The sequence below is a fragment of the Dendropsophus ebraccatus genome, chromosome 5 (genome assembly GCF_027789765.1).
Source record: "Dendropsophus ebraccatus isolate aDenEbr1 chromosome 5, aDenEbr1.pat, whole genome shotgun sequence".
NCBI classification, from domain to species: domain Eukaryota; kingdom Metazoa; phylum Chordata; class Amphibia; order Anura; family Hylidae; genus Dendropsophus; species Dendropsophus ebraccatus.
The window spans coordinates 13,342,911-13,363,703 of NC_091458.1; the positions used below are offsets into that span (position 1 = coordinate 13,342,911).

General features: G+C 49.1%; 2 protein-coding genes across 7 annotated transcripts; one reads left to right on the forward strand and one right to left on the reverse strand.

Annotated features, from left to right (window-relative positions):
- Positions 1–5,448, reverse strand: DNAJB13 (DnaJ heat shock protein family (Hsp40) member B13). Of its 2 annotated transcripts, none has more exons than XM_069969528.1 (9): positions 5,129–5,448; positions 4,851–4,977; positions 3,305–3,408; positions 2,943–3,104; positions 2,678–2,835; positions 1,622–1,735; positions 1,357–1,470; positions 1,002–1,078; positions 1–252 (listed from the first exon to the last, which is right to left on the reverse strand). In XM_069969528.1, exons 1-9 carry the CDS (start codon positions 5,241–5,243, stop codon positions 99–101), a joined length of 1,125 nt encoding a protein of 374 aa, XP_069825629.1. In that variant the 5' UTR covers positions 5,244–5,448; the 3' UTR covers positions 1–98. The 2 variants fall into 2 exon arrangements, with proteins under 2 accessions (XP_069825629.1, XP_069825628.1); XM_069969527.1 differs by having other exon boundaries at positions 5,078–5,448.
- On the forward strand, positions 253–12,250 carry LOC138792281 (gastrula zinc finger protein XlCGF48.2-like). Of its 5 annotated transcripts, none has more exons than XM_069969525.1 (10): positions 253–299; positions 6,332–6,459; positions 6,634–6,825; positions 7,031–7,121; positions 7,449–7,520; positions 7,604–7,683; positions 8,169–8,250; positions 9,511–9,611; positions 10,012–10,081; positions 10,668–12,250. In XM_069969525.1, exons 2-10 carry the CDS (start codon positions 6,340–6,342, stop codon positions 11,204–11,206), a joined length of 1,347 nt encoding a protein of 448 aa, XP_069825626.1. In that variant the 5' UTR covers positions 253–299; positions 6,332–6,339; the 3' UTR covers positions 11,207–12,250. The 5 variants fall into 5 exon arrangements, with proteins under 5 accessions (XP_069825626.1, XP_069825625.1, XP_069825624.1 ...); XM_069969524.1 differs by lacking the exon at positions 253–299 and adding an exon at positions 4,894–5,328; XM_069969523.1 differs by lacking the exon at positions 253–299 and adding an exon at positions 5,365–5,613.
- Positions 12,251–20,793: the final 8,543 nt, after the last annotated feature.

Genomic DNA, 20,793 nt, shown 5'->3' on the forward strand with positions numbered 1-20,793 from the left:
CGGCTTTGGCAGAGGAGTTTATTATCAGTCCACACGTTGCACTGGGGCAGGTGGGATATAAGGCATCGAGTCTCATCATATACATGGCGTCACACATCTCAGGACAGGAGGGCTTTCCGCAGCAGCTGCTTCTTCTCTGGCGTCAAGTGTTCGGGAAACTGGATATCAAACTGGATGAGGAGGTCGCCCTTCACTGTGAGGTCATCAGCCGTCCGCATCCCCTCCCCGGGGACAACCTTACTGTACTTGGGGCTGAGGAAAGAAGAGAGATGGTTGGTGCTTCAGAAAAATTCATGGCGGTGAGTCATGTGACCTGTGCCCTAATTTAGGTTAGCATATGACCTGACACTAATACAGTGTCTGAAGAGGAGGTACAGGCCCACAAGATCCAGGGAGATGGCGGTAGAGCTGCTCTATAATACAGTCACGGGGGGGCGCTATGTCAGGATCTGTCATTCATGACCTATATCTGGTTGGGGAGAGGTCTAATACTGGAATTTTACAATGCTTAAAAGGGTACTTCAACTTTTTTTTTCCCTTTTAAATCAACTGGTGCTAGTGATTTGTAATTCTTTGTAATAAAATCTCCAGTCTTCCAGTACTTATCAGCTGCTGCATGTCCTACAGGAAGTTGTGTATTCTTTCCAGTCTGGAGGGCAGGAGAGGTTTTCTATGGGGATTTGCTACTGCTCTGGACAGTTCCTGAGGTGGCAGCAGAGAACACTGTAGTTGAAGAAGTTGGATGCGGTCCTAGGGAGTCCTGGAAAACATGGATACGGCCTATGGCCTATGCCTGTATCCATATTTCCCAGGACTCCTTAGGGCTGTATCCAACTTCTTCAGCCACCAGTAATCGAGCATGCTTGAGTTGTTCTCATCTCTAATAGCCATACAGAATGTACTAGTTAGAGTAGAGACCACCAGGTGGCCATGAAGTATAGGACATGGTATACTCTGGCACTGCCCCCTATAACCAGCGTGCATACAGGGTTAATACTCACTGTACAATGTCATTGATGGGAATATTTAATATTCTTTCATCCAATGTTTCCACTTCCACCGTGCAGCCGGTCAGCGCCTGCCACATACAAGAGATGATGGGTTAGGTGCTGCCCCCTGCTGGACAGTAGAGGACTCTCTTCTTACATACTCCTCGCTTCTATATCGGTCACATGCTCCCAGCGTTGTCCATGTTAATAATTGTGCTTGCTCTGGGGTCACTAAGTGGAGGTCACATGACAGGAAGTCCATGGTAACCCCACAGCAAGCACAATACACTATCTCCTTTAGTCTAGCGAGTGAACATCAAGCGTCCCGGCTTTCACACGTTTCTCGTGGTGATCGACATTTTGTTACCTTGCCGAGTTCGATATTGGCCGTGTAGATCAGATTGTCGTCTTGTCTTACGAAGCGGGGGTGAGGCTTCTCCTTCACAATGAACACAATGTCTGCCGGGATAATGTTGGGGCCCTGGGGACAGAAACCATCTAGTAATGATATAGACGCAGCGTGTGATACAAGGCAGCGATCATGGAGGCTCTGGGGTCCCTGACGCCTCTCCCCTACAAGGCTGATAACTGCGAGCAATAGACTGGGAGGCCATGACTAGTGAGATTCTGACCTGGTCGCCTTCATTAGGAAACGTGATCCTGGTTCCCGCTCTCCAGCCAGGATGGACGTCGATGGACAGGATCTTATCCCGGATGCTGGATGTATGGCCGTCTTCATTCATCACCTGCCGGACACACAGAGATCTACATGTTACATATGTGTGATACAGAGCTAGACCGTCTGGGTGATGGAGCAGGGGCCTGGTCTGGGTGATGGAGCAGGAGCCTGGTCTGGGTGATGGAGCAGGAGCCTGGTCTGGGTGATGGAGCAGGGGCCTGGTCTGGGTGACGGAGCAGGTGCCCGGTCTGGGTGATGGAGCAGGTGCCTGGTCTGGGTGATGGAGCAGGTGCCTGGTCTGGGTGATGGAGCAGGTGCCTGGTCTGGGTGATGGAGCAGGTGTCTGGTCTGGGTGATGGAGCAGGTGTCTGGTCTGGGTGTCTGGGTGATGGAGCAGGAGCCTGGTCTGGGTGATGGAGCAGGTGCCTGGTCTGGGTGATGGAGCAGGTGCCTGGTCTGGGTGATGGAGCAGGTGCCTGGTCTGGGTGTCTGGGTGACGGAGCAGGTGCCTGGTCTGGGTGATGGAGCAGGTGCCGGGTCTGGGTGATGGAGCAGGTGCCGGGTCTGGGTGATGGAGCAGGTGCCTGATCTGGGTGATGGAGCAGGTGCCGGGTCTGGGTGATGGAGCAGGTGCCGGGTCTGGGTGATGGAGCAGGTGCCTGGTCTGGGTGATGGAGCAGGTGCCTGATCTGGTTGATGGAGCAGGAGCCTGGTACTCAGCAGTATGGAGCAGGAGCCTGGTCTGGGTGACGGAGCAGTTGCCTGGTCTGGCTGTCTGGGTGATGGAGCAGGAGCCTGATCTGGGTGATGGAGCAGGAGCCTGATCTGGGTGATGGAGCAGGTGCCGGGTCTGGGTGATGGAGCAGGTGCCGGGTCTGGGTGATGGAGCAGGGGCCTGGTCTGGGTGATGGAGCAGGTGCCGGGTCTGGGTGATGGAGCAGGTGCCGGGTACTCAGCAGTATGGAGCAGTAGCATGCACATCTTATACAGGAGGATGGCCGCCACTCACCCTGCGGGAAATCTTGATCTTTTTTGTGCAGCCAAAATACAAGTCCTCCAGAGACAGGTAGAGATCTCTCTCTATTGGGGGGTCCTGCTTCTTCACTCCTCGTCCTCGCAGACCCCCGAATCCCGTGTTCACCTCAGATCCATCTGGTGTGAAAAAGTCTGAAGCAGAAATAGAGTAAATTACAAGATAGGAATAGGTGAGAGTTCCCACAATGCCATATAATCCCCCCCCCCCGCGCCATCACCGATCCCTCAACATCTCTTACCTGCAAATGGGTTGTCTCCTCCAAAAAACTCCTTGAAGGTCTTGTCAGGATTGCCATGATAGGTGTACCCCGAGGTCCAGGCGTCCTGACCCCCAAACTCCGCCGGGATCCCCCCTTTCAGGCCCTCCTCTCCAAACTTATCGTAGGTGGCCTTCTTCCTGACTGTGGGAGACGAGGTTGGATACACGGCCGGGTTAGGAGGACGTTCTCATTCATCGCCATTTATAACCCCTGTCCTGACCGATACCTCTCACGTTACATTGCATCACACTGGAAGCTACAGTAACAAACCCTCAGCTGTAATAGGCGTAGCAGGCTTTCTTCCACATTTTGGATCATATTGGACAATAAATTGAACTCACGGTCACTGAGCACGTCGTAGGCCTCTGCGATCTGTCGGAACCGGTGCGGCGCAGATGGTTCCTTATTCTTCAGTGGATGATACTTCAACGCCAACCTGCGGTACCTGAACCCGAATAACAGAGATGACAGAGAATAACATTGAAGTATATAGAGTTAGAGAGGTCATTCACCAAATCTTTCTTTTAAATTAACTGGTGCATTACTATTGGATACCATAAAATCATGATTGTATTCTGATCAGCACAAAGGAACAATAAAACGCAATAAACACCATAAAATAATTGCTATGTGTGAACATATACCAAATGAATGAAGAATGTACATTTTCAAATATACATAAAGGGGTTGGTTAATATGATGGAGTTACTAAACAAAAATACGTAAGTTGAGAGTGGGAAGGGGTATATTTAGAAATGGAATAATAACGATAGTTTGTTTGCTGTACCCCCTTTGGATTAGGTGTTCAGAAGCCAATTCAAATTGTTGGGCCCTAGATGCATCATCTCAACAAGCCCTTTTAATGCACGTGAACTCCCCCACTGGGATAGCTTGTATGGATGTTCACTGGTTGCATGAAGTATTGTATTCCCTGCTGTCGGCTTGAGGAATAGGGAGGTAGATACCCGGTTTGTTGTATTAGATCCCATCAAAGTAATGTCCAGAAATGATATATTATTTTTCTGTATATCGTGGGTGAACCTCAAATTTAAGTTATTACTATTGATGTATTTTACGAAATTTGTGATGTTGGAGCTCTCACCAGTCCACACGATGAGCACGTCATCGATATAACGACCGTACCACCGTATGGACTGGCGGAAGGGGTTATTTGATGAGAAAATATATCTCTCCTCCCACCATGCCATGTACAGTCCGGCTAAGGTGGGTGAGAACCGAGCTCCCATAGGTGCTCCTTGCACCTGCAAAAAAAAAATTCATTGTTAAACACAAAAAAATGATGTTAATAAATAATCTGTGACCCTTATAATGTATTCTCTCGGTTCCACACTATATTGGCTGTATTTGTAAAGATGAAAGGCCAAGGCCTCAATGGCCATGTCGTGCGGGATCGAGGAATACAATGCACATACATCACATATAATGTTCGGACCAGGGAACGTTTTCGAACACACGTAATACTGCCCCGCTATCTTATAGGTACCCGCGTATTCTTGTTACTAATGGTTAAAGTAATTTGTCCACCCACTCACACAAGCGTTCATTTAGGGAGCCCACGCCCGATATAATGGGGCGTAAAGGTGGAGGGGAGATCCCCTTATGGACTTTTCTATCACAATCCCAATAGGCCTTAGTAGCTCTTTTAATCACTGCTTTCCCATATTAAAGTTAATGAAGACATTTTGGGATTCACTACAACTCCCAGCATGCCACGTGATCCTTAGGCTGGGAGTTGTAGTCCTGCAGCAGCTCTGGGTCCATAGCTGAGAAGCCCCTATAATAACCCCCAGTATAACAGTGTATTGTATACCACGTGACCGGCGCACCGCACGGCATGTCGCGCTACCTTACACTCAGGACACTTACGCCTTCTTGATCTCCGCATCCCCGGCGCTGCGGGTGATCTCCAGCACCGCGTAATAATCCTGCCCCATGATGATCACGGTCCCGGTAGTTCTGCCTGCGTTACTATGGACGCCCGGCCGCGGTGCAGCTTGGGCAATAAACAATCTCGGTTACCATGGTGACCCCCAGCATGCTTCGCTGCCTCGTTTTCTAGCGCAATGTTATGAAACTGCATTTCCAGTATGTACCTGAAGATGGCAGCAGCGTCCAGCCACCACCACGGCGACAGATATACTGACCTGGCAGCCATTTTGTCGAAGACCAAGACTTGGGATATATGGGAACTCTAGTTTTAGTGACACTGAATTTCTTTAGTTTGTTTTTAATTTTCACCGAATAATAATCCTGTATCATATCTGAGTATCCGCCGCTCGATCTCCGTTACTAAGGACGCCCTGCCGTAGTGCACCCAGGGAGAGATACAAGAACGGTTACCATGGTGACTCCCAGAATGCTTTGCTCCCCCCGTCTCTAATGTTATGGAACCGCAGTTCCAGCATTTACGTGAAGATGGCAGCAGCGTCCTCACTACGCCAACCATATTTCCTGGGACATTACATATAGCTATTATCAGCCGGCGGCCATTTTGTCGGAGACCACTACACCACAGTAGTCTTTCGTGCTGCTGGAATTCTGGGAAATGTAGTCCCAGCGCGTTTGAATTTCTTTAGTTTGTAATGGGAACTGACTACAACTTCCGTGAGCCCTTGCGTGCAGAGTGCAGGTACGGTGTGAGCAGGAGTTCCTGATGTGAGGCAGTGTCCGTCTGCGGCGGATACACCCTGCTGCTCCGGGATCACGGTATGAGCTGCCTTTATGTTACTATATCCTGGCCGGACATGGCTGGACGGCTCCCGGGTCCTGCTGCCCGCAGATATCACTCAGCTCCTATAGTCTCCATATAATACTGAGATAACACAGGGCAGAATTATCCACAATGGGCTCCACTGCTGGCTGTATCAGTGACCTGTCAGGGGGCGGGGTCACAGCGACCTAATAGCCAATAGCAGTGGAGATAATGGCATTCTGTGCTGCCATTGGCTGAGCTTGACAATGGGCGTGGCTTCCCAGGTCCTCCACACTCTCTTATCCCACCTCATATAAGGACAAATATTAGAAAATAAGTAAATTTGTTGTTATAATCACAGATTTTACTCTTTACTCTATCTGGCGGATGTACATTTTTTAAATTTTGTAGTTACCCTCGAAGTGAACGAATTGATTGGTTGGAGTTGAATGATGTCATGTATGGGCTGATGACTTTATGGGGTTCTAACCTCTGACCTGTTGCCTAACTACAACTACAGCAGTATTTGGCTGCGGGGGATGATGGGAGTTGTAGTTTTGCAGTGGTAGGAGACCCTCAGGTTGGGGGAATATGTATACATAACAGTGAGGCCATATCTTTATTATTTCCATTTATGATTATTTTTACCCTGCAGACGCCATCATGGAGATCGCCTTCATGGATCACGTCCGCCACTCGCTCATGATCGACAGGAACAAAGATGTGATCATAGACAAACTGCTGAACCTGACCCTGGAGATCATCTGCCTGCTGACCGGAGAGGTGAGAGGACCCCTCTAAGCTCCGCCCCCATGTGCGTCATGTGATCAGGCCCAGCTCTGCCGATTGGCTCCACATGGGAGGGGCTAAGAGGAGCCCAGGGTCCAGCCCCTGACTAGCCCACAGTTTCAGCCATCTTTATTAACCCTTTGCTCGTGTGTTTCTCTCTGCTTTTAGGATTATGTTGTCATGAGGAAATCCGGAGACCCCCGCACGGCAGAGAAGAGGGGATGTCGGGTGTCGGACATGTGCGGAGAGGCCCAGGGTGTAGTAACAGCGGCTTCTCCTCCCCCTCCTGCTGTAACAGAAGAGAATCATGGCTGGAGGATCCCAGAAGCTGCCGAGACTCTTCACAGAGACCCCAAAAAGGTGATGTGGCCCCTTATACTACTGGTGCTTCTTATAGGGGCCCTATGTCCGACCTGTGGGGACCTTGGCTTTTCAGCTGTTGCAAAACTACAATTCCCAGCATGCCTTGACTCCAAAGCTTTAGCATGATGGGAGTTGTAGTTTAGCAACAGCTGGAGGGCCGAGGCCCCCTACCCCTGGTATAACCTGTTCCCCTGTTCTATAGCTTCCCATAAAGTCTGAGGACGCCCAGGTCTCTGCATGGGAGCAGAAGGACAATATGGCGGTCAGTGGTCCGGAGTCAGGATGCCCTGACGGTATGTATTTCATATCTGTCCCTGTGATTCCAGTAATATCCATATATACCCCATGTATGTAGTTTCTACTGCAGTCAACTGGGACCCCTTCCCCCTCTTTAAAGGGGTTATCCAGGGGAAAAAAAACATGGCTGCTTTTTTTTACAAAAACAGCGCCACACCTGTCCTCTGTTTGTGTGCGGTATTGCAGCTGGCTTCCATTGAAGTGAATGGAGTTGTAATTCCACACACAACCTGAGGACATGGGTGGCGCTGTTTGTGGAAAACCCTTTAACCCATTCCAGGGTTTGAATTATCACGACTAGTATGTTTATTGTCCCTGATCAGAGTCTGCCCCCATCCCCCCGAGTGTCAGCGGTCGCCAGGACTCCACAGACCCTAATGCAGATTACATATCAGGTCAGTGCTCGGCTGGGCGGTGATGGCGGAGGCTTCTATTGGGTATTGATGAACTGTGTCCTTATCTTGTTTTATCTCCACAGCTCGGCGTAGCACAGGAAGCCCCTCCAGGAAATGTCGGACCCCCCTGTGTGCTCAGGACTATGGCCCCCAGGAACGCCAGGTACTTAGATGGAGGCCAACCAAGACTGTCATTTTATCAACCTAGATTACCTGACAATCCAGTCTTAAAGGGGTTGTTCACCATTTTTTTTTAAATCAACTTGTGCTAGAAAATTATATAGATTTGTAATTTACTTCTGTTAAAAAATCTCCAGTCTCCCCATACTTACTGTATGCCCTGCAGGAAGTGGTGTATTCTCTCCAGTCTGACACAGTGCTCTCTGCTGCCACCTCTGTCCATGTCAGGAACTGTGCAGAGCAGCAGCAACTCCACATAGAAAACCTCTCCTGCTCTCCAGACTGGAAAGAATACACCACTTCCTGCAGGACATACAGCAACTGATAAGTACTGGACAACTGGAGATTTTGTAATAGAAGTAAATTATAAATCTCTGGCACAAATTGAATGAATGGAAAAAATTTAGGTGAACAATCCCTTTAATGATGCCAGATTATATTCATATAATGTGACTGTGTGTGTGACAGGCCGAGCCGCCGGAGGACGGGGTGTGTCGCCAGCAGTGTAAGGAGGAAGAAGATGCGGCCATTCCTGATGACATCGGGTCAGGTGAGGATGAATAATGTATTAGATCACCATATCATGATAGTCACACCGACAAATGTTCATAGTCTTCCTGTAGTATGACATATAACCAGCGGTCTGACTCAGTGTAGGGAAATTATACTGCAGCACTGTAGCCTCTGCTGTTTACACAAGGGGTGGTGAGAGACGAGAGGGAAGCCTTGATTTACCTATCAGGAACAGTATGGATCATCTTCAACATTCAGACTAGGTCACTTGAAGTGTAGCTTTCATTTAAATTTTTTTTGCAGAAATCAATAGTACAAGTGATTTTAGAAAACTCTGTAATAGGTTTTATTAGGCAAAAAAGCCTCTTTCTGTGCTCATAAAGCTGTTTCCCAGCCTCTCCCCCCCCCCTTCACATCTTATCTGCTCATTATCAGGCAAATCCGTCTTCAGTACAGAGAAGCAAAGTGAACATGGGTTTGCTGAGTCCATTATATCCTATGGAGGGGGAAGGGATCGAGGGGGATGAGTGAGCAGGAAGAGCAGACAAACAGCCCTGCAGTTTGGAGACTGTTTGGGCACATAAAACGCTGCATTCAAAGGTCAGAATGGTCAGCGTTAGTCTGGGAACTTGGTGAGAGAAGACTGCAGGATGTAGTGTTTTGCAGGGCTGCCTTTTCTCCTCTCCGTGCTCTCTCATCCCCCTCGACCCCTCCTCTCTACATAGAACATAATGGACACAGAAATCCTGCTTCTTCTGAAGTCAGGGAGGAGGTAGGAAAACAGCTTTTTTGAGCACAGAAGGAAACTCTTTTGCTTTATAAAACCTATTACAGAGTTTCTTAAAATGGCTGGTATCAATTTCTGAAAAGTGACATTTAAATGATAGTTACACTTAAGCCCTCCAGGTGCTCCCCCATTCATTCCTTCTTAGATCACATGGTAACCCCCGCCCCCACTCCCTGTATTCTGTCCTGATCTGGTAGTTTCTAGAGACAGATTTTCACTGACAACAGGCAGTAGCCAGCAGATTGCGGAGAAGGGAGACACCTAGTGGCATAAATGTTTTGGCAAATGGGGGGGAAATCGTATGAAACAACAGCAACCGTTCAGCCAAGTTAGCTGCCTCTCTCTCCTCGGTGATAGTAGACATCCCGGCATGCGTTTATTTTTGCTGCCATGTGTATGTAGGAGAAGCAGCTATTTATCTCCCTCCTCGATGATAGATCTAAGAGACCTGAGCTCCTCCCCGCCATAAGGGTCAGGCTTTCATTTTTGGCTGGATATTCTCTGTCTCAGGTGCAGATGATTGTACGGACCCCCCGGAGCAGTGCCGGACCCTCATCAGATCGGAGGAGTTTTCAGAGGAAGATAATGAGATGATGGCACAGGAGTATCAGGTATATATAGGAGTATCATATGATACGTTTTATAGAAAAGAACGGATGCAATTGTGTGTCAGCCGTTTGGATCCGTCTCTCCATTGACTTCCATTATAAAATAAAAACGGATCGAAACGGATGTTTTTTTTTTCTTAACGGACGGAAAAGTAGTGTTGACTACGTTTTTCTGTCCGTTAAAAGTAACCAATTAAAAACAGATACCTTAAATGGATTGCAAAAACGTAGTGTGAACCCAGCCTTATACTCTGCAAGTGCTGCAGATTTTTTGAACTGTATATACAGCACACACCCGGTGTCACATCTTGCTGTGTGCTGCAGAGGGGGGAGAAAAAATAAATATATATATATATGTGTGTGTGTGTGTCCCGGTCACCTATGCCACACTCCTTTATTACAGGCCAGTGTCGGGGACGATATATTTCAGCCGCTGTGTAAGGAGGAGGTCGGATCTGATTACACAAACTCAGGTAACAAATACCATGACAAACACTAAATCATCTAACACAAAGTATATATAAAGTTATATCTGTAATAATGAATATAGAATGGACCGGCTGTGTCATCACAGAGAACGGTAAGTAGTGACCAAAACAATGGGACAGGCACATGAGGGCCCAAGAATCATTGATGTACATCAGTCTGGGCCGATCCCACAGAAGAGCTGCTGTAGAGCAAACTGCTGAAAAACTTCCTGCTGTCTATGAAACAAAGGAGTCAGGTCACACAGGTCATGTATGGGGGCCTGCAGACCGATCATGTGACCCTGCCCACCCCCGAAAGTGTCTACAATGGTCATCAGGAATGGAGCAATGGAGGAAGGTGTCTGGTCTGAGGGATCACGTTACACTACCCGACCACCTACCTGACCATTGTACACACCAAGTCCCCCTCTTGATGGCAGTGGTCCTGATGAGTCAGAATACGGGGGCACACACAGTATTAGGTAGCTTCCTGTTGTGGCCGATCAGTGTATATTATAGAATAGTAACCGTAGTTTTGCCATTACATATTACTATAGAGTGATTTGTCTTCTGTCAATGTCGCTCTCCACAGATCCGGTCGTGTCCTCGCTGGACGCCATGATGCTTCGGCAGTGCTCGCAGGTCCAGGACCCTTTCCCCGATCACTCAGACCCCGTTGCCTTCCAGAAGTCGCTCTGTACCAGTAACCTCTTCTCCTGCTCAGTCTGTGGCGTTCGCTTCAGTTCCGAGACGACTTTTGCCGCTCACCAGCGATTTCACTCAGAGGAGAAATCCTACGACTGCACCTTCTGCGGCAAATCCTTCAACCAGCGCTCCCGCCTCCTGTCACACAAGAGGAAGCACACGGGGGAGAAGCCGTTCTCCTGCCCGGTGTGCGGGAGATGTTTTGCAGAAAGATCTGCGCTTGTAACCCATCAGCGGATCCATTCCGGAGAGAAACCCTTTAACTGCACGGAGTGCTCCCGGAGCTTTGTCCAGAGGTCCAGTTTGGTGAAGCACCAGCGCATTCACACCGGCGAGAGACCATTTGTGTGTTCTCAGTGTGGACGATGCTTCTCTCAGAGCTCCAATCTTGTTCGACACCAAAGAATACTGCACCAGTTTTTATAGAAGTCTTCCCCATTTGTCTCTTATTTATGAAGCTCCTCCTGGTTGTGTCTCGGCTCAGATGCTCCTCATGTTGTGTCTCTGCTCTAATGTTCCTCTTGCCTATGTCTGTGCTCAGATGCTCCTCATGTTGTGTCTCTGCTCAGGTGCTCCTCCTGTTTTTCTCTGCTCTGATGCTCCTCCCGGCTGTGTCTCTGCTCAGATGCTCCTCCTGGTTGTGTCTCTGCTCAGGTGCTCCTCCTGTTTTTCTCTGCTCTGATGCTCCTCCCGGCTGTGTCTCTGCTCAGATGCTCCTACCGGTTGTGTCTCTGCTCAGATGCTCCTCCTGGTTGTGTCTCTGCTCAGATGCTCTTCCCAGCTGTGTCTATGTTCTGATGCTTCTCCCGGCTGTGTCTATGTTCCGATGCTCCTCCCAGCTGTGTCTCTGCTCAGATGCTCCTCCCGGCTGTGTCTCTGTTCTGATGCTCCTCCCGGCTGTGTCTCTGCTCAGATGCTCCTCCTGGTTGTATTTTGGCTGAGATGCTCTTCCTGGTTGTGTCTCTGCTCAGATGCTCCTCCCGGCTGTGTCTCTGCTCAGATGTTCCTCCTGGTTGTGTCTCTGCTCAGATGCTCCTCCCGGTTGTGTCTCTGCTCAGATGCTCATTCCGGTTGTGTCTCTGCTCAGATGCTCCTCCCGGTTGTGTCTCTGTTCGGATGCTCCCCCTGGTTGTATTTTGGCTGAGATGCTCCTCCCGCCTGTGTCTCTGCTCCTATGCTCCTCCCAGCTGTGTCTCTGCTCCGATGCTCCTTCCGGTTGTGTCTCTGCTCCGATGCTCCTTCCGTTTGTGTCTCTGCTCCGATGCTCCTCCCGGCTGTGTCTCTTCTCCGATGCTCCTCCCGCCTGTGTCTCTGCTCCGATGCTCCTCCCGCCTGTGTCTCTGCTCAGATGCTCCTCCCGCCTGTGTCTCTGCTCAGATGCTCTTCCCGGCTGTGTCTCTGCTCAGATGCTCCTCCCGCCTGTGTCTCTGCTCAGATGCTCCTCCCGCCTGTGTCTCTGCTCAGATGCTCCTCCCGCCTGTGTCTCTGCTCAGATGCTCCTCCCGCCTGTGTCTCTGCTCAGATGCTCCTCCCGCCTGTGTCTCTGCTCAGATGCTCCTCCCGCCTGTGTCTCTGCTCAGATGCTCCTCCCGCCTGTGTCTCTGCTCAGATGCGCCTCCTGCCTGTGTCTCTGCTCAGATGCTCCTTCCGGCTGTGTCTCTGCTCAAATGTTCCTCCCGCCTGTGTCTCTGCTCAAATGTTCCTCCCGCCTGTGTCTCTGCTCCGATGCTCCTCCCGGCTGTGTCTCTGCTCCGATGCTCCTTCCGGCTGTGTCTCTCTTTATAGTGGAAGGAACCACAAATTTTAAGGGGTGGATGGATGAAACCAATGATTGAACTAAGTATATCAACTGCCATAAAAATATTAGATCATCAATTGCCAAACCTTCCAGAATTTTCTACAGCATGTATGACTGTAAAAAGACCAAGCTATTATGGATTGTGGATCAATTCAGCTAATGTGGGATCAGTGTAGATGTCATTGCTGCTGGCACTTGTTGACCCTGTCCTAAACCTGGCTGCCTCTTCATACCCATATCAACTCTTATATTCCACTTTTGCGGGGCAGAAACGTGGATGTCTTGGAGGTAGTGTGGTACAACAGTATCAGGGTGATGACTACTGAGCTCCTTACCATAGCCTGGTCTACTGCGCATGGAAGGTGCAATGTTAGATTCTCTACAGTGGAGGTTTCCAAACCCATTGACCACAGGGGGCACATACTTTTGGCTATGTAGAGTATTCTAGGGCCCTAGTAAAGAGTAATGTCTCTGCTGAGCGAGCTGGATGATGAGCTACATACAGATTTGTTTCAGGTGGTGCTTTTTGACATCCCCCAAGATGGCTGCCTTTGCTTGTATGTATTATGTATATATATATTTTGTTATGTTTTTGATATAACTTACAGTTGAATGCAGCTCTGGATGTGACTGGAGTATACAACATGAATAAAGCAAATTATTTCTAGTTATCCACCATTATACAATGTATATAGAGTGCAATGGAGAATTATATTCAGTATTGGTATTAGTTGTCCTCAGGCACTTCCTATCACCAAGCTCTATGTTATTACTGTGTGGGGGCACTATTACACTATGGGGACATAGGGAGTTATTACTGTATGGGAGCACTATTACACTATGGGGGAATTATTACACTATGGGGACATAAGGGGCATTATTACAGTATGGAGGCACGGAAGGTTATTGCAGTATGAGGTCACTAGGACGGCACAGGTTATTACAGAATGGGGGCACTATTACATTATGGGGAAATAGGGGGCATTATTACTGTATGGGGTCACTATTACACTGTGGGGGCACAGGGGGCTATTACTGCATGGGGCACTATTACACTGTGGGGGCACAGGGGGCTATTACTGTATGTGGGAACTATTACACTGTGGGGGCACAGGGGGCTATTACTATATGGGGCACTATTACACTGTGGGGGCACAGGGGGCTATTACTGTATGGGGCACTATTACACTGTGGGGGCACAGGGGGCTATTACTGTATGGGGCACTATTTCACAAGATTACACTAATTAAAATCAAGCCTTTAGAGCCTGCACTGGTGGAAGATTAGTTGTCACATGACTGTGTGCGCCTTTTGCTGGGCTCATGTGTAGAGGTATAGAAGTAACATACAGCCGACATCTTCTGGATCTGCTACGTGTAGAAACCAGACGGTAACACTGACATATAGTTGTGTGTATCCTACATTTTAATGATAAATAAGGCAAAAGGTGTAAAACATAATATATACGACATAAAGAAACAGAGGACATTAACATGTATTATACTTGTTGTGGAGTCTTACAGCAGGGAACATAAGTATTTGGGGGGGGGGGGAGTGTAATGTTTCTGGTCGGTAACGTCACCTGTGAGAGTCAGAATCTATAGAACATTCCAGATAATCACATTGTAGAATTTATAAAGAATTATTCTGCATGTTATTCCATGAAATAAGGATTTGATCAAGAATTCTGCCTCTCACAGAGCTGTTAGTTTCTCTATAAGAAGCTCCTCCTACTCTGTCCCCATTACTTGTATATATTGCACCTGTTTCATCTTGTATAATAATCACCTGTCCACACACTCATACACTCAACCAATCACACTCCAACCTCTCCACCCTGACCAAGACCAAAGAGCTGTCTGAGGATACCAGGGGAAAGGGGGCAGGACGACTGCATTGTATTGAAGGGAGGATGGATGGAGACATACACTCACCAGCCACTTTATTAGGTAACACCTGTCCAACTGCACGTTACCACTTAATTTCTAATCAGCCAATCACATGGCGGCAATTCAGTGCATTTAGGCATGTAGACATGGTCAAGACAATCTGCAGTTCAAACCGAGCATCAGTATGGGGAAGAAAGGTGATTTGAGTGCCTTTGAACGTGGCATGGTTGTTGGTGCCAGAAGGGCTGGTCTGAGTATTTCAGAAACTGCTGATCTACTGGGATTTTCACGCACAACTATCTCTAGGGTTTACAGAGAATGGTCCGAAAAAGAAAAAACATCCAGTGAGCGGCAGTTCTGTGGGCGGAAATGCCTTGTTGATGCCAGAGGTCAGAGGAGAATGGGCAGACTGGTTCGAGCTGATAGCCAACCGTTACAACCAAGGTAGGCAGAAGAGCATCTCTGAACGCACAGTACGTTGAACTTTGAGGCAAATGGGCTACAGCAGCAGAAGACCACACCGGGTGCCACTCCTTTCAGCTAAGAACAGGAAACTGAGGCTACAATTTGCACAAGCTCAACGAAATTGGACAGTAGAAGATTGGAAAAACATTGCCTGGTCTGATGAGTCTCGATTTCTGCTGCGACATTCGGATGGTAGGGTCAGAATTTGGCGTCAACAACATGAAAGCATGGATCCATCCTGCCTTGTATCAACGGTTCAGGCTGGTGGTGGTGGTGTCATGGTGTGAGGAATATCTTGGCACTCTTTGGGCCCCTTGGTACCAATTGAGCATCGTTGCAACGCCACAGCCTACCTGAGTATTGTTGCTGACCATGTCCATCCCTTTATGACCACAATGTACCCAACATCTGATGGCTACTTTCAGCAGGATAATGCGCCATGTCATAAAGCTAGAATCATCTCAGACTGGTTTCTTGAACATGACAATGAGTTCACTGTACTCCAATGGCCTCCACAGTCACCAGATCTCAATCCAATAGAGCATCTTTGGGATGTGGTGGAACGGGAGATTCGCATCATGGATGTGCAGCCGACAAATCTGCGGCAACCGTGTGATGCCATCATGTCAATATGGACCAAAATCTCTGAGGAAGCTTCCAGCACCTTGTTGTATCTATGCCACCAAGAATTGAGGCAGTTCTGAAGGCAAAAGGGGGTCCAACCCGTTACTAGCATGGTGTACCTAATAAAGTGGCCGGTGAGTGTATATCATGTGATTTTGGCCAACAACCTCCTTCCCTCAGTAAGAGCAGTGAAGATGGGCGGTGGCCAGGTGTCCACGCTGACAATGACCCGAAACACACAGCCGGGACAACTGAGGAGGAAACCCACAGGACAACTAAGGAGGAAACCCACAGGACAACTAAGGAGGAAACCCACAGCCGGGACAACTAAGGAGGAAACCCACAGCCGGGACAACTAAGGAGGAAACCCACAGCCGGGACAACTAAGGAGGAAACACACAGCCGGGACAACTAAGGAGGAGACACACAGCCGGGACAACTAAGGAGGAAACACACAGCCGGGACAACTAAGGAGGAGACACACAGCCGGGACAACTAAGGAGGAGACACACAGCCGGGACAACTAAGGAGCAAACCCACAGGACAACTAAGGAGGAGACACTGGGACAACTAAGGAGGAAACCCACAGCCGGGACAACTAAGGAGGAGACACACAGCCGGGACAACTAAGGAGGAAGCCCACAGCCGGGACAACTAAGGAGGAGACACACAGCCAAGACAACTAAGGAGGAAACCCACAGCCGGGACAACTAAGGAGGAGACACACAGCCTGGGCAACTACGGAGGAAACCCACAACCGGGATAACTAAAGAGAAAACACACAGCCGGAAAAACTAAGGAGGAAACACACAGCCGGGACAACTAAGGAGGAAACACTCAGCCGGGACAACTAAGGAGGAAACACACAGCCGGGACAACTAAGGAGGAAACACACAGCCGGGACAACTAAGGAGGAAACCCACAGCCGGGACAACTAAGGAGGAAACCCACAGCCGGGACAACTAAGGAGGAGACACACAGCCAAGACAACTAAGGAGGAGACACACAGCCAAGACAACTAAGGAGGAAACCCACAGCCGGGACAACTAAGGAGGAGACACACAGCCTGGGCAACTACGGAGGAAACCCACAACCGGGATAACTAAGGAGAAAACACACAGCCGGAAAAACTAAGGAGAAAACACACAGCCGGAAAAACTAAGGAGGAAACACACAGCCGGGACAACTAAGGAGGAAACACTCAGCCGGGACAACTAAGGAGGAAACACACAGCCGGGACAACTAAGGAGGAAACCCACAGCCGGGACAACTAAGGAGGAAACCCACAGCCGGGACAACTAAGGAGGAGACACACAGCCTGGGCAACTACGGAGGAGACACACAGCCTGGGCAACTACGGAGGAAACCCACAGCTGGGACAACTAAGGAGGAAACCCCCAGCCGGGACAACTAAGGAGGAGACCCCCAGCCGGGACAACTAAGGAGGAGACCCCCAGCCGGGACAACTAAGGAGGAGACACACAGCCGGGACAACTAAGGAGGAGACACTGGGACAACTAAGGAAAAGACACACAGCCGGGACAACTAAGGAGGAAACACACAGCCGGGACAACTAAGGAGGAAACCCACAGCTGGGACAACTAAGGAGCAAACCCACAGGACAACTAAGGAGGAAACACACAGCCGGGACAACTAAGGAGGAGACACTGGGACAACTAAGGAAAAGACACACAGCCAGGACAACTAAGGAGGAAACACACAGCCGGGACAACTAAGGAGGAAACCCACAGCTGGGACAACTAAGGAGCAAACCCACAGGACAACTAAGGAGGAAACCCACAGCCGGGACAACTAAGGAGGAAATACAGCCGGGACAACTAAAGAGGAAACACACAGCCGGGACAACTAAAGAGGAAACACACAGCCGGGACAACTAAAGAGGAAACACACAGCCGGGACAACTAAGGAGGAGACACTGGGACAACTAAGGAAAAGACACACAGCCGGGACAACTAAGGAGGAAACACACAGCCGGGACAACTAAGGAGGAAACCCACAGCCAGGACAACTAAGGAGGAAACCCACAGCTGGGACAACTAAGGAGCAAACCCACAGGACAACTAAGGAGGAAACCCACAGGACAACTAAGGAGGAAACCCACAGCCGGGACAACTAAGGAGAAGACACACAGCCTGGGCAACTACGGAGGAAACCCACAGCTGGGACAACTAAGGAGGAAACCCACAGCCGGGACAACTAAGGAGGAGACACACAGCCGGGACAACTAAGGAGGAAATACAGCCGGGACAACTAAAGAGGAAACACACAGCCGGGACAACTAAGAAAGAAACACAGCCGGGACAACTAAGAAGGAAACACACGGCTGGGACAACTAAGGAGGAGACACTGGGACAACTAAGGAAGAGACACACAACCGGGACAACTAAGGAGGAGACACACAGCTGGGACAACTAATGAGGAGACACACAGCCGGGACAACTCAAGCCATCGCAAAACGATTTTTCCGTACGATATATCGTTCCGTCTAAACGCTGATAGTTGTAAAAAAAAAAAAAAAATCACTCTTTCGATATCGTTAATCGTATGATCGGGCGAATTATCGCTCCGTGTAAACGCAGCATTACTGAAGCTCTACATTGGTTTGGTAACCTCATTGAGCTTTGAACTTCATAGCCAGGTGTATCCAATCATGAGAACAGGTATTTAAGGTGGCCACTTGCAAGTTGTTATCCTATTCTCCAAGCACACCACAAACAGTGTCGCCTGAGGGATGCAAGCACGCCACAAATAGTGTCGCCTGAGGGATACAAGCACGCCACAAATAGTGTCGCCTGAGGGATGCAAGCACACCACAGCGTCGCCTGAGGGATGCAAGCACGCCACAGCGTCGCCTGAGGGATGCAAGCACGCCACAAACAGTGTCGTCTGAGGGATGCAAGCACGCCACAAACATTGTTGCTTGAGGGATGCAAGCACACCACAAACAGAGTCGCCTGAGGGATGCAAGCACGCCACAGAGTCACCTGAGGGATGCAAGCATGCCACAAAGTCACCTGAGGGATGCAAGCACGCCACAGAGTCACCTGAGGGATGCAAGCACGCCACAGAGTCACCTGAGGGATGCAAGCACGCCACAAACAGTGTCGCCTGAGGGATGCAAGCACGCCACAGAATCACCTGAGGGATGCAAGCACGCCACAGAGTCACCTGAGGGATGCAAGCACAAAGTGTCGCCTGAGGGATGCAAGCACGCCACAGAGTCTCTTGAGGGATGCAAGCACGCCACAAACAGAGTCGCCTGAGGGGTGACAAAAAGGCGTTATGCATGGCGGCAAAATAACACAGCATTCCAAGAAAAACACTTGCTACCCACTGTAACATTTGGTGGAGGTTCCATCATGCTTTGGGACTGTGTGGCCAATGCCGGCACCGGGAATCTTGTTAAAGTTGAGGGTCGCATAAATTCCACTCAGTATCAGCAGATTCTTGAGACTAAAGTTCAGGAATCAGTGACGAAGTTAAAGTTCCGCCGGGGATGGATATTTCAGCAAGACAATCATCCAAAACACCGCTCCAAATCTCCTCAGGCATCCATGCAGAGGAACAATGACAATGTTCTGGAATAGCCGTCCCAGTCCTCAGACCTGAAGATCATTGAACATCTGTGGGATTGTATGAAGCGGCTGTCCATGCTCGCCCACCATCAAACTTAACTGAACTGGAATCGTTTTGTAAAGAGAAATGGTCAAAAATACCTTCATCCAGGACCCAGGAACTCATTCACACCTACAGAAAGCGACTAGAGGCAACAGGAGGATCTACTGAATATTTATGTCACTTTTCTGTTGAGGTGCCCAGACTTTTGCACCTGTCAAATTTAGTTTGAATGCATATTGCACATTTTCTGCACATTTCGATCCTGAAATATTACTGTGTCCATCAGTTATTATATATCAAACTGAAATAGCTGTGGCAAAAACCAAAATTTTGATAGCTAAAAATGATTAAAGGGGTAGTGTGGCGATAAGCAAGTATTCACTAAATAACACACATTACAAAGTTAGACAACTTTGTAATGTATGTTATGTTAGTGAATGGCCCCCTTCCCCGTGTTTCCCCCACCTACGGAAGTGTAGTGCTCTATACTCACCTGATTCGTGTCGCCCCCCCGTCCGCCATCCTGTGACAATGATGTCATCTTCGGGCAACCGGCCAAACCACTCCGACTGTCCCTAGTGCCGGCCGCCCTCTGCCGCTTCATCAGCTGCTCAGCCGCGATTGGCTAAGCACAGTTATGCTCAGCCAATCGCGGCTGAGCAGCTGATGACGCGGCAGAGGGCGGCCGGCACTAGGGACGGTCGGAGCGGTTCGGCCGGTCGCCCGAAGATGACATCATTGTTTCAAGATGGCGGACGGGGGGGCCACACGAATCAGGTGAGTATAGAGCACTACACTTCCGTGGGTGGCGTGGGGAAACACGGGGAAGGGGGCCATTCACTAACATAACATACATTACAAAGTTGTCTAACTTTGTAAAGTGTGTTATTTAGTGAATACTTGCTTACCGCCGCACTACCCCTTAAAGATGGGGGTGCCCAAACTTTTTCATATGATTCAGAGCCTGGTCGAACTAAAACCCTTTCTTATCATATGGCAAACTCTCAATTGACACTAAATGAAAGTCAATGGAAACAGGTAAAAGAAGTGGAAGAACCGCTAAAAAATTACAAGCAGAGAACTGTTTCGCCTGTCCCAAAGAGGAGGGTCAATTGCAAGTGGCCCTGCTGCCTCAATGAAACAGAGAGGAACTACTATTAGGGAATGGGACGATTCTGGCAGCCGTGTATGTAGACCCAATGCAGCGGATTCACTAAATGAAAAAGAAGCTCTGTTTGAAATAGCAGTGTGAATGAAGACATTGCAGAACCCGCAGAAAGAAGAAGAATCTGGTCCTGCTGCTACATCTTCACCATCCTCAACTGATAAAGAATTAGGCTTTGAAAAATACTTGGACCTTAAAGGGGTTGTCCAGCACTACAAAAACATGGCCACTTTCTTCCAGAGACAGCCCCACTCTTGTCTTCAGCTTGGGCTGGGTTTTGCTGCTCAGTTCCATTGAAGTGAATGGAGCTTAATTGCAAACCGCACCTGAACTGGAGACAAGAGTTGTGTTGTCTCTGGAAGAAAGCGGCCATGTTTTTGTAGCGCTGGATAACCCCTTAAAGCTCCGTTTACTTCAATGGAACTGAGTTTCA